The sequence below is a fragment of the Leuresthes tenuis genome, unplaced genomic scaffold, assembly GCF_036924035.1.
Source record: "Leuresthes tenuis unplaced genomic scaffold, fLeuTen1.0.hap1 SCAF_1, whole genome shotgun sequence".
NCBI lineage: Eukaryota > Metazoa > Chordata > Actinopteri > Atheriniformes > Atherinopsidae > Leuresthes > Leuresthes tenuis.
Window position 1 is genome coordinate 11,872,959 of NW_027325355.1, and position 13,055 is coordinate 11,886,013.

The window sequence follows — 13,055 nt, forward strand, 5'->3', positions numbered from 1 at the left end:
TGTTGCCTAGGCGACCCGACCTTGGGTAATTATTGATTGTTGAAACTAGTTCAGTCTTTAATGTCAATAAAATCTCCTTTAACTGTGAGGAAGTGGTCTTTATTGATGGGAATATGTCGCCCTCTGGCGGTGAAAAGATAAATAGCATCACGACTGAATACTTTAGTTCTTATAACTGTAATAATGAGCAACTGGACTTTCTGGATATTTCACTTCTCATCTGAAAGATGTCTTCAGCTTTAACTAGTTGGTGACTGTCGGCTGATCAGCAGTTTAAAGACTATTCACACTTGGCAGGTCTGTACGGTCACACTGACACACCTCAGTCCAAACCATCTGTTTTCTTTGTCCAGAATGTGGACGTTACTGTCCTCAAAAGAGTGTCCCTTCACCTTAAGATGGAGGTGAACTGCTGAGCCTCCAAACTGGACATCTGTATGTGTCAGATAAAAATATGACTCTACAGAAACGGACATTCAGGACCAGAGGGTGAAGAACTTAGAAGATGGGGACCTCACCCAACCAGAAAAGGATGTCGTACCTGATCCTGAACTTTGATGTCTGAATCCAGATTTTGTCAGTAAGAAATGTGGATTAGAGCACGTAGAAAAACTGAACAAATACTGCTGAAGCTGCTTCACAATGTGATGGAAATATTAATATATTCACAAATATATCAGGTGTGAGTGTTGAGATTAAAACAATATGTGATTTGTTCTGAAAGAACTGCCTCATTAACAAGCTTCTGCTCTCAAACTGCACAGATCTGAGCGCTGAATGTGATTTGTTGAATTGCTGGACATTTTCTGACCTTCCCATCAAACTGAAAATAATAATTGCACAACACACTAAAACACACATTTCTTGTGTAAATCAAACTTGTCCTGAGACAAGTGGGTGCAGCATATTGAAAATACAGCCCCTAAAAAGACAAAGATCACACCAGCTTCTCAATGAGGAACATACATGTACATGTACCAGTTAAAGTCAGTTTTTGACCCATTTATTTTGCTTTTGATAGACAATTCTTGTTCTGACGATCAAAATATTTGATTCACTGAGAGTTGTGTCCCTCCACACATGCGCATCATCTTTCAAAAGTTTCAGTCCATTATTTAGATGATTCTCCAGTACAAGAGAATTTTTTAAAGGAATAAAAACATCAATAATATCAAAAGAGCAAAAAATAAAGCATAAAATTCTGAAGGTTTTCACCTCAAATATCAACATGTTTGACTTCATTTTACATCAATTATTATTGTGGTGATAAAATGTTAGAATTTTTTATTTAATTGATTTTATCTTAAATATTTTCAGCTATTAAAGTCCAAATATTGTGTATAAAGGATCATTTCAGTCCTCTTTGTGAGTGTTCAACAACAACATTTAGCAACTTTCTGCCATCAGAATCTAGTTCCAGTCCAGTTGCACTTTCATCATCTCACAGAAAGTGAATGTGGAGAAACATCAGGATGAACCCTGGCTGCTCACCAAACTTCTGCTCATTGGAGCAGAATCAGTGAAGATCTGTCAGCAGGTTGGAAATTCATCTTGGCTGATTGCAGCTCAGTGATTCCTCTCTGATATCACAGTTTGTCACATGTGCAGCAAACTAACTGCAGATGACATCAACTGAATGGTCTCAGTTGAAGTGAGCTGCAGAGAAACACAACATACTGATATTCAGTGTGAAGCTTTGACTGGAAACACACAGAAAAACAACATCCCGGAAGAATGGCAGCTTCCATCTTTAAAGGACTGGAAGAGGAAGAAGTTTCCAAGGAATAATTTAGAAGAGTTTCAAACAGAAACTGACTGAATCCATGAATCTGAAAAGGTGTTTCTGAGTGAAAGAGACAGACATGTACAGACTCAACTATCTGTTCAACAGTGATTCTCTGACAGGAGGAAACTCTTTATACTCAACTCAGAGACACTGAGGAACCAGGAGACCTGATCCAGAACCCAAATCCAGGATGCAAAGGTTCTTCAGTGAATGTGGTGTTGAAGGTGTGGAGGTGGATCAGTGTGTCAGAGGAGACTCTGTAGAAGGACAGAGTGCCAGCAGGACGGTCCACATACACTGCTGCTCTGTTAGAGACAGAGGAGGAGGAGGAGGAGGAGGAGGAGGAGGAGGAGGAGGAGATGGGTGTTCTTCTGTTAATGTGCCAGACAGAGTAACCGCTATTAGAGCACCTCAGACTCCAGGACTGATCATTGTATCCAAATCGACAGTCATAACTGCCTCCTCTCCTGCTGATTCCTCTGTAACTCACTGATATATAAGCTTCTCCTCTCCACTCGACCTCCCAGTAACAGCGACCAGTCAGAACATTTCTACACAGCAGCTGAGGATAGACATCAAATCTGTCTGGATGATCAGGATATGACTCAACCTCCTCCTCCACCCATGTCACCTTCTTGTTGTTGTCAGACAGTTCCAGTTTTCTGTTCACTGTGTTTGTGTCGATTGTGAGTTGACAGGAATCTGATGGAGAGAACAAACACAATCCAGCTGCAGTTATTGATCTATCATCTGTTCACTTTGATCAATGAGTGATGTGACAGCGTGAAGATGGTTGGATGTCATGAATCAGATGAAGAACACACTTACACTTCCTCAGACCTGGTGTCAACCATCGTTCTCCAGCAGGCTCCACCCTGAAAGGAGGACGGGGGTCAGAGCAGCACAGTCTCTTTCAGCATGCAAACATGGACATTACATGGCTCTCACATACACATTGTTCTACACTGAGAAAGAAACACGAAAACATCTGGATTCATCCACTGGAATGAAGCATCTGAAAACTAGAATGAAAGCTGTTTGATCAAAACTGAAACGTACAAAACTCCTTTCAATCATCTCTGCACAGCAGATTATCGACTCATGCAGAGATGCTTTCATTATTTGATTTATCTCAGAAAAAGGAGGAAAGAAAAGAAAGTGAAGAAAGAGAAGAACAATGGATGGAAGAAAATCTCTCTGAGCTCATTCTAAAGTTTAAAAGCACCAAATGTTTTCTGCAGTCAGATTATGGAGATGAAGTTTCTGTCTCTGAATTCAATTCTTCAAGTTTGGAAGAATTTTCACTTTGATTTGTCACTCATTTCTGAATCCAAATATGAGCTTTAAAAATTCTAATGAAATCACTTCAGTTTCTGACATCATGGTCTCTCCTGATGGTCACATTGTTTCTGCTGACTCCTCCTCTCAGTATGTTTCAGGGCAGCCAAACATCCAGATCCTTGCTCAGACCCATTGGTCCATCTGAATGCTGCACAGCCAGCCAGGGGAAGACATTCATCTAGAAAAGTTAGACTAGAAACACTCCCCTCATTCCACCCTCCACATTGAACATTAAAGGCTCAGAATAAGATCAGAGGAGAATCTATAGTCATTGGAAGTAAATTAGCTGCCAGGTGTTGTGATTTTATTGATCAGAATCCCTCATTTATTTCAGCCTGATCACTTTTCAGGAATCTGAAACAGACTGAAAAGCCTCCAGCCTCTTCCTCTCCTTCCCCCAGTGTCCCTCTCTTCCTGTTTCTCTGGAATTCCTTGGATAGTGTTTATTGGATTGTCCCCCACCTTTTTTTCTTCTTCTTTATCCCAGCCAGAGATGGGATGAAGAACAACCAAACACAGCTCCAGTTCAACTTTGGTCTACTTGGTTCTCATCTAGAAGGACGGTCAGAACCACAGAAGGCCAGAACTCTTTGGACCTGGTACTGTGTGGCTCTCAGTAAGTCTGATATCAAGTCATGTGGAGCTCAGAGGATTGTTGAAGTTTGCTCTGGTGGTTTTATCTCTGAGCTGAAACACATCCAGTTCCACACACTGTTCTTTGAATGTGTTGGAGCTGTCAGAGAGCCGGTCCAGCTGAAGATCCCCATGTGGGCGTATGGAGGGAGGGACACAGGTCTAATCCACATGTACACATTTCCAGATGTGCGGTGAACATGGTTTTATAAATCTTTGTCCAAAGCTAGGCTAACATGTCCTGGACCCATCTCTTTATCTGATCCAGGGTCAGAGGACCAACAGACACTTCTCACTGTTGTTCCTGCAGATGTTCTCCTCGGAGACCTCCTCCACAAATATCTGCTGTTTCTGTTCAACCAGTGTTTCTGCTGTGAGCAAAGGAAAAAGGCTCCTACATGTGGGATTGTTCATGTAACACTCAGCAGGAAGCAAAAACACAGGGCTGAGTGCAGGACAGAGAACATGTTTCCAGCTCTTCTTCCTCTGTCAGACATTGTGTGTGGCTGCAGCAGGCCTCTCCATACCTGAGTTTGTGTGGATCCTTCAGTGCAGCCGTCAGCAGCTTCACTCCTGAGTCTCCTGGATGGTTGTAGCTCAGGTCCAGCTCTCTCAGATGGGAGGGGTTGGAGGTCACAGCTTCAGCCAGAGAAGCACAGCCTTCCTCTGTGATCAGACAGCCTGACAGGCTGCAGACACACAAAACAACACAGAAACTCTGAGAGAACTGCTCTGAAACTGAAGCTGAATGTCATCAAATGTTCAGAGAAACTGGAACTGTCTCACATTACTGACTTTGTGTCTTTGTGCTAAGCTAGGCTAACATGTCCTGGACCCATCTCTGTATCTGATCCAGGGTCAGAGGACCAACAGACACTTCTCACTGTTGTTCCTGCAGATGTTCGCAGATGTTCTCCTTGGAGACCTCCTCCACAAATATCTGCTGTTTAGGCCTCTGAACTCTTTAAGCTGTCAGAGGCCTAAAGCTGCTGTAACAATCATACAAAGACCATCCACAGGTGTTCTGTCAGCTGTTTATAAAAACAGTTTGATGAATCCTGACCTGAGTGTTTCCAGTCTGCAGTTTGGATTCTTCAGTCCAGCAGACAACTGCCTCACCCCTGAATCCTGCAGGTTGTTGTTACTCAGGTCCAGTTCTGTCAGACTGAAGGACTGGGAGCTGAGAGCTGAGGACAGAGCTGCACATCCTTCATCTGAGAGGTTACAGCTACTCAGTCTGAGGAGGGAATAATGAGATAAGTAGTAATCTGTGACTTTCTCTCCTATAAAAACAACTGCAGTATATTCATACACATCCCTCTATATCTGTACTTACAGAGCTTTGCTGGAGGCTTTGACCACTGGCAGCAGCCTCAGAAGAGCCTCCTCTGAAGCAGAGTATTTCTTCAGGTCAAACACATCCAGATCTTTTCCTGATGACAGTAAGATGAAGACCAGAGCTGACCACTGAGCAGGAGACAGTTTATCTGTGGAGAGTCTTCCTGAACTCAGGGACTGTTGGATCTGCTCCACTAGAGAACGATCATTCAGTTCATTCAGACAGTGGAACAGATTGATGCTTCTCTCTGCAGACAGATTCTCACTGATCTTCTTCTTGATGTAATCAACTGTTTCCTGATTGGTCTGAGAGCTACTTCCTGTCTGTGTCAGCAGGCCTCGTAGGAGACTCTGATTGGTCTGCAGTGAAAGACCCAGGAGGAAGCGGAGGAACAGGTCCAGGTGTCCATTTGGACTCTGTAAGGCCTTGTTCACAGCACTCTGGTAGAAGAGAGTCTCTTTCAGTGTTTCAGACTCCTGAGACTTTGATTGTTCTTCCATCAGGTTGACTCCAGAGCTGATGAAGGTCAGATGGACATGAAGAGCAGCCAGAAACTCCTGAACACTCAGATGGATGAAGCAGAACACCTTCTCCTGGTACAGCCCTCTCTCCTCTATAAAGATCTGTGTGAACACTCCTGAGTACACTGAGGCTGCTGAGATATCGATGCCACACTCTGTCAGGTCTGATTCATAGAAGATCAGGTTTCCTTTCTGCAGCTGCTCAAAAGCCAGTTTTCCCAGAGACTCAATCATCTTCCTGCTCTCTGGACTCCAGTGTGGATCTGTCTCAGCTCCTCCATCATACTTGACCTTCTTCACTTTGGCCTGAACCACCAGGAAGTGGATGTACATCTCAGTCAGGGTCTTGGGCAGCTCTCCTCCCTCTCTGGTTTTCAACACATCCTCCAGAACTGTAGCAGTGATCCAGCAGAAGACTGGGATGTGGCACATGATGTGGAGGCTTCGTGATGTCTGGATGTGGGAGATGATCCTGCTGGCCTGCTTCTTATCTCTGAATCTCTTCCAGAAGTACTCCCCCTTCTGTGGGTCAGTGAACCCTCTGACCTCTGTCACCATGTCAACACAGTCAGGAGGGATCTGATTGGCTGCTGCAGGTCGTGTGGTTATCCAGAGGCGAGCAGAGGGAAGCAGTTTCCCCCTGATGAGGTTTGTCAGCAGCACATCCACTGAGGTGAACTCTGTAACATCAGTCAGGGGCTCCTTGTTGTGGAAGTCCAGAGGAAGTCGACACTCATCCAGACCATCAAAGATGAACACAACCTGGAACTCTTCAAAGCTGCAGATTCCTGCTTCTTTGGTTTCAGTAAAGAAGTGATGAACAAGTTCCACCAAGCTGAACTTTTTCTCTTTCAGCACATTCAGCTCTCTGAAGGTGAATGGAAACATGAACTGGATGTCCTGGTTGGCTTTGCCTTCAGCCCAGTCCAGAGTGAACTTCTGTGTTAAGACTGTTTTCCCAATGCCAGCCACTCCCTTTGTCATCACTGTTCTGATTGGTTCATCTCTTCCAGGTGGGAGTTTAAAGATGTCTTCTTGTCTGATGGTTGTTTCTGCTCTGTCTGCTTTCCTGGATGCTGTTTCAATCTGTCTGACCTCATGTTCATCATTGACCTCTCCAGTCCCTCCCTCTGTGATGTAGAGCTCTGTGTAGATCTGATTCAGAAGGGTTGGGTTTCCTGCTTTAGAAATCCCCTCAAACACACACTGGAACTTCTTCTTCAGAGCAGATTTAAGTTGGCAAACTGGGTCAAAAAGTTCTAAATAAACACAACAAATAAGATCAGTCAATACAATTCTTCAAACCTTTATCTGAGAATGAGTATTTGAACATGTGTTGTTCTGTGTGTTGAGACATCAGTAAATGTGTCATTTATCCAGCAGGTTAAATCTTTAGAGAAATTCTCTTACTGCTCTGCAGACGGTCAGCCAGCTCCTCCTGCTTCATTCTCCTCAGGAAGTGAACTGTGATCTTCACTAATGCCTCTCTGCTGCTCCTCTGCTCTTCATCCTCATCCTCCCTCTGACTCTCTAAGCATTCTGGGTAAACTGGACTCAGAACCTTCTGGATTTTCTTCAGCTCCTCCTTCACAAAAGTGACCATGTTGTCCTCCAGCAGCTGGAACAGAATACTATATGAATGAGCCAATCAGACTGAAATCATGGAGCCAAACATCAGATCCATGTTGGACACACTGACAATCCACTGGTCTACAAAGTGCAGCATGGAGATGACTGTGAACAGAATAGATGGAAAAGTAGTTGTTGTACATGTACAGACCATAAATATGGAGTCCAGCTGTGTTTGATGCTGCTGGGCAGACTGACCACTGGGAACCTCTGAGCTCTGCTGGTCCACTCTGTGGAGGAATCATGAAGAATGAGCTCACATTCTGTCTGTCCACACAGAGACAAACACAAGGTAAAGCTCCATGAAGTGATGTGTGGATGTGAACAGTGAATCAGAGGACTCCCTGCAGTGGGAAAGCTTTACTAGTCCTGCTGATCCCACTGAGAATCAACAGCTCAGTCTGCAGCTGCTTGGAGCTTTCAGCTCACTTTGGTTGGGTCCAACAGCTCTCAGCAACCCCTTCAGAAAGCTTTCCCTCCCTGCTGAAGTTCCCTGGAGCAAGGCAGCCAGAGCCAGTGTGTGCTTGAATCAGACTGGTTGAACTGGTATGTTCCCAGTGTTAGACAGATAGATGTTTAAAACAGAGTCGACACTGAGAGAACTTTATCTGTCAGTAAAGTTGTACTGAAGATGTAAAAAATAAATTAAATGCTTTATTTTCTTTCTGTCATCTGTAAACTATTCCAGTACCTTTGAACATCTGGGTGGAGCCTTTTCCTCGGAGTATGTTTTATAGATCGGTCAGTCTTCTGGGACTCAGAGCTGGATTTAGGTTCAGGTGAGCCTGTTTTTTCCAGCTTCCTCCTAAAGAACACAAAATAATATCAGCACTGCACTCAAAAGACAAAAAGACAAGTAATGACAAAACATTTGAAAGGATATTTTTGAAATTCGTATAAGATATTCAAAACCATGTTTGTTTGTCTATATTTCAACCACCTAAAACAGACCTGACTTTACTCTGGAATTCAGCTGCTTCACACTTCCTACACTGTGTTAGAGCCAAAGCACAAAGGTCACTCCTGCTGGACCAGCTGGTGTCCTACAGACACTCAGAAACACCTCCTCCAACATCCATTCTTTCCTCTTTGACTGCTGTGTTTGTGGAAAACATCCAACACACACCGCTTCACATATGAACATAGAAATGGATGTGAAACAGAGCTGAGCTCACATTAAACACACGTTGGAGTAAAAACTGTTCAAACTGACTCTGCTACATTTTACTCTGTTACAACATTTACACTCAGCTCACCTCTTAAAGGATGGATGTTGGTCTGATTTGAACACAAGAGGAGGATTCATTGACCGGTCACTCTTCATGGACACACAGCTGGGTTCAGATCCAGGTTTGAGTCTCTGCTGGATCCTGACAGAAAAACACTTGTTTTCTTCAAACTAAAGTATTCAGTGATAGTGTTTGAGTCTGCAGTGAGACGGCCTGTCAGAGAGTCAGTGTGGCTGCTGTGGAACAATGTTACAGCTCCCCCTTGTGGCAGCTCTGCCACTCTGCAGGCAGACGTCAGCAGGTGTGTGAAACTGGAAGCTGGATGTAATTTTACCTGAGAGAAAACAGGAAGACTGAAGCTCTGAGCTTTCAGTATGGTTCCCTGACTCAGTCTTTACTGTTTGTGTGATCAGATTCATTCTGCTCTTTTAGAGACAAACTGCAGCTGCACCACACTGGAAAACACTGACTTTGAAATATTTGATTTTTCTGGAATATAAAGTGTCAGATTAAAAAATAGATCTTTTCACCAGATAACATGAGCAGGTTTATTAGGAGAGAATTCATAACAGATCAGTTACTAACATTACTGGGTTGACTTGGTCATTTTGTTCTTGTTTCTTCAGAAGGTCGTTTTAAACTGATGTCATTAAACACAACGTGTGAGAACGTAATATTTCTACATCAGCCGCCCTGTTCACTACATAATCAGCATCCTGTGAAAAAGCCACATCAGTGGACAGATATTCAGCAATATTCTCCCTTTGTTTCAATAAAGAGCTGCAGGACTGAACTAAAATATCACATTACACACATGATGCAGCTAATTAGTCTCATCAGAGACATCAAGAACTGATCCAAGTCTCAAGTAATTCAGCTGAAAACTGGTTATCATCTGAAACATGATGCAGCCTCCACTGAATACTGACAGCTCACCTCTCTGTGGAAGAAAGTTGTCCGTCCTTAAAGTTAACAACATCTTCCTTTGAACGGTCACTCTTCATGGACACACAGCTGGGTTCAGGTTCAGGTTCTGGTTCAGGTTCAGGTTGGTTCCTGTGAATAAAGGTGGTTTGGTGATGTGAGTGCTGAGCTCTGACATGGAGAAGAGTCATGGACAGTTAGAGATGGTCATCTCACCTCTGAGCTTTGCTCTGGCTCTCATGTTCCCCACACAGAGTGGTTTTAGTGTCCTCACACTGATCCATGCTGCTGAATTCACATCAGCTCACACACACTTTCTACCTTCATCTGCAGAGGAAACACAAATCATTCATCTGCACATCAACTCAAATCCTCTCCATCATTTGGGCTGTAAAAAGATCAGCTGCTGTACCTCCATCAGTCCGCTAGATGGAGGCATGGAGCTACCACCCAGCACACTCATGATGATGATGGACCATTACGTACATTTACTGACATGAAACAGGACGGAGATCATCTGATTTAACGTCTGAACCAGAAACTGACTAATATGCTGTTAATAACAGAACCTTCTACCCTGGGAAGGTTCCATCTTTGTAAGTAGGTTCCATCTTATGTTTAAAAGTACCAATAAAATATCTATGATAAAAACTTTAATGAAACGTTTTAACTTTTAGTTGAATTCAACAAACAAAAAGAAACAAAGATGAAGGATTATTACTCACATATAAGGGAAAGGAAAAAGCTGAATAAAACATCACAAACTGACCCATAAAGTAGACAGAACATCTGAATCTACTTCATTTCATCATTAGACAATATGAGTGGATTATATGTTCCATCAGAGCTGCACACAGCTTCATAACTGACTACAGTCAGACACATTTAACTGACATTCATGTTATTTTATTCTGAAAGGTGACACAGGAAGCAGCAGGAAGCTGCTGTGTCTGACTGTAATGGAGGATCTGACGGTTTCATTCTATGAAGATCAGTTCTTCATGTAGAAAACAAACATCATCAGCTGATCATCGTGTTGTTTGATTCCAGTTCATCAATAATCTGATAATCATGGAGATTTGTCTTAAAACTCAAAAGTGATCAAAGTTTTTTCTGAAATAAGAAGTGAACATGTTCCCCAAACATTAAAGAGCAGAAACAAACAGCTTACAGGTTACAGACAAAGTTATTTCAGACAAATTTCATACTTATAGTTTGTTCAAACTATAGAAAATGTTGCAGAAGACTTCAGTCTGACACAGGTGAGCTGCTTTATGGAATTATCAGGAGCTCCACCCCTGATAGGATGAGCACAGGTAGGGGGAGGGGATCACAGTAAGAACAGGTTTTACAGGACGACTCAGGTGAGAAAGACACAAAACAACTGAGTGAAACAAACCACAGCTGAATATTTCTCACACAATATGCAGCCATTTTATTAAATGGTTCAATTAAATTCAAAAGCAATTTCTAAAAAAACAATAAATATGACCTTTCTGTGTGTAAAGTCATCCTCAGCTCAAACAACTTTTCCAGTCCACGAATTTGAATAACTGAGGAATTACGAAAACGTTCCTAATCCAGGTTTACCTTCAGCTGAACAGCAGCAATAAGTCTCTGAAGGTCACAATAACTTTCTGTGATGCCTTAACAAGCGTTTCTGTGAAGAGATGCAGAGCAATAAAAGATTCACTGATCTCCTCTGAAATGGAAGAAATGTAAAGTTGAAACATGAAAATTGTTGAGGAAAGCTAAAGTTCTTTAAGTAGAGTAAATGTAGCTTATTGCTTCCAACACATGAAGTTACAGAACCAGACAAACACTCAGAAACTGAGCCAGATGCTGTGCTAACAGCCAGAATTCAGCACACTGCGGGCTGGGCTTACAGTGGATGCTCTTTGCTCAGGTAAAAGCTACAAATCCTAGAAAAGCTCAGATAAAGTTCTGCAGTGACTGTATCTGCCAATCAACAAGCCAGTGTTGTTCTGAAATATGATTCTTTGCTAAGTCTGACCCTCTTTGGTCTGTAGTTAACCTATTACAGCACTGTCAGATGCATTCAGCTGGACTTCTGCTCAGTGGGTGTTATAGGGGGATAAATCCTTCACAAAGACTTTCCACAATCTTAGAATCTGTTAAAAATTAACTTTCCATCTGCTTTTTTAAACTTACAGTGGACAGGCGTGTAGAAATGGACTGAAACGTGGTTTTAGAGACCATTTTTACAGTGGATGCATAAAGATTGTCCCTGAAGGTTAGTATGCAGGGTTCCTGCTCAGAAAAGAGCCAAAATCAGAAACAAATGATCTAAAATCCAAAGCAGCTCGACGTCGGTTTCATGTCCTCTGCTGCAGAAAGACTGTGGACATAAAACTCTGAAACTAAACTCATTGCTAATCCTTCAGGTTTACTGAGAAAACACAAAGCCAGGTTCTCCAAATCCTTCCCATCTTTTCAAGAATTTAAAACTGAAACCAATTCCTTAAAAATATGTGTATATCTATATGATAAATATTAGGAAATGGGATCTTAATGCCAATATTGTGTAAGAACTTGTGAAAGAAATGTGATTTATTGTCTAATTCTTTTCATTATTAATTAATTAATGCAGGTAACAGTCCTTTGTGTTGTAGAATCTGTAAGCTAATCTATAAATTATCATATTTATGATTTTGTGCCTGTTTTCAATACTTTGCATTGTTAATGAAAAACATTTTTATTGTAACATTTGTTTTAATTACACCATGATCACTAATATGTTACATTATCTATATTGTATTTTTATTATTTATTTCAGTAAAATGTGTTTCATTATCAATGTGTTTAACTGATGACAGGGTGTGACTTTGTTGCAATCTTTTTTTTTGGGGGGGAGCCACAGCAAGATCAGATCGTGCCAACCAACAACGGCACTTCCGGTGGCAACATGAGCTGCTACAGCCGTTGCTTCGACAGCAGGGTGAAATTGGTTTTATATTCGACATTCGCCTATTTTTCCCAAGTTGTAACTATAACTGTGTAGTTCCACACCTTTTATTATCAAGGAAAGCTTTTAATTTTCTTTCAAAAAGGTTTTAATGAATTTGAATTCATTCGAATTCAAGGCTTTTATTTTGTAATAACTCTCTTGTTTTTATAGATATCAACACCAAACCACTTCTGATGTGTTCATGAACTCATTGCTTAGTTCCTGTACCCTTTATTTTTTCAGGCCCCTGAGCGACACCGGCAAGCGGTCTTCCAAACGCCACATTTCCCATTCGGAGGGGATTTAATATTAATATTTCATATTAATATCAAGAACAAATCAGAAGTGGTTTGGTGTTGATATGTCGAAAAACCAGTAAGTTATTAAAAATAGAATAAAATATGCACCCTGAGTACATATTCTACCTAAAGGGTTTTTTTTCTGGTAACTAAATGGCTGTGAAAGCTTTATAGTGAGTTCACAAACACATCAGAAGTGGTTTGGTGTTCATTGCAAGAATCTCTAGTGAGAAAAAAAAGACGTTGCACTTTTTTTGACGGTCTCTAAGCGCTCAGGCTGAATTAGGGCACTGAGAAGGATATTCAGCGGTTACTCTGAACTTTCGCCAGACTTCGTTACAGTTGGTAAAGCCTGTGAAATGTTACTATTAGCTTCATGTACAAAA

General features: G+C 41.8%; 3 protein-coding genes across 3 annotated transcripts in view; 1 reads left to right on the plus strand and 2 right to left on the minus strand.

Annotated features, from left to right (window-relative positions):
- The window catches only part of LOC140291556 (NLR family CARD domain-containing protein 3-like), a 157,380-nt gene that overhangs the window by 112,392 nt on the left and 31,933 nt on the right, over window positions 1–13,055 (plus strand). The gene's annotated exons all lie outside the window — the stretch shown is intronic.
- Window positions 976–4,511, minus strand: LOC140292398 (stonustoxin subunit beta-like; the record flags this gene model as incomplete). Its single annotated transcript, XM_072379484.1, has 3 exons — window positions 976–2,488; window positions 2,615–2,661; window positions 4,288–4,511. Coding segments are annotated over 3 exons (837 nt in total), but the record flags the coding sequence as incomplete, so codon positions are not given.
- Window positions 4,429–13,055, minus strand: part of LOC140291825 (NLR family CARD domain-containing protein 3-like) — a 9,317-nt gene continuing 690 nt past the window's right edge. The window contains exons 2-10 of the mRNA XM_072379444.1: window positions 10,993–13,055; window positions 9,619–9,729; window positions 9,415–9,534; window positions 8,506–8,619; window positions 7,941–8,054; window positions 7,401–7,479; window positions 7,031–7,238; window positions 5,097–6,879; window positions 4,429–4,997 (exon numbers count right to left, since the gene is read on the minus strand). The exon at window positions 10,993–13,055 is cut by the window's right edge and continues 364 nt beyond it. Of these exons, the coding sequence (XP_072235545.1) occupies window positions 4,796–4,997; window positions 5,097–6,879; window positions 7,031–7,238; window positions 7,401–7,479; window positions 7,941–8,054; window positions 8,506–8,619; window positions 9,415–9,534; window positions 9,619–9,686 (2,688 nt within the window). The 5' untranslated portion in view covers window positions 9,687–9,729; window positions 10,993–13,055 and the 3' untranslated portion in view covers window positions 4,429–4,795. The remainder of the gene's footprint in view (window positions 4,998–5,096; window positions 6,880–7,030; window positions 7,239–7,400; window positions 7,480–7,940; window positions 8,055–8,505; window positions 8,620–9,414; window positions 9,535–9,618; window positions 9,730–10,992) is intronic.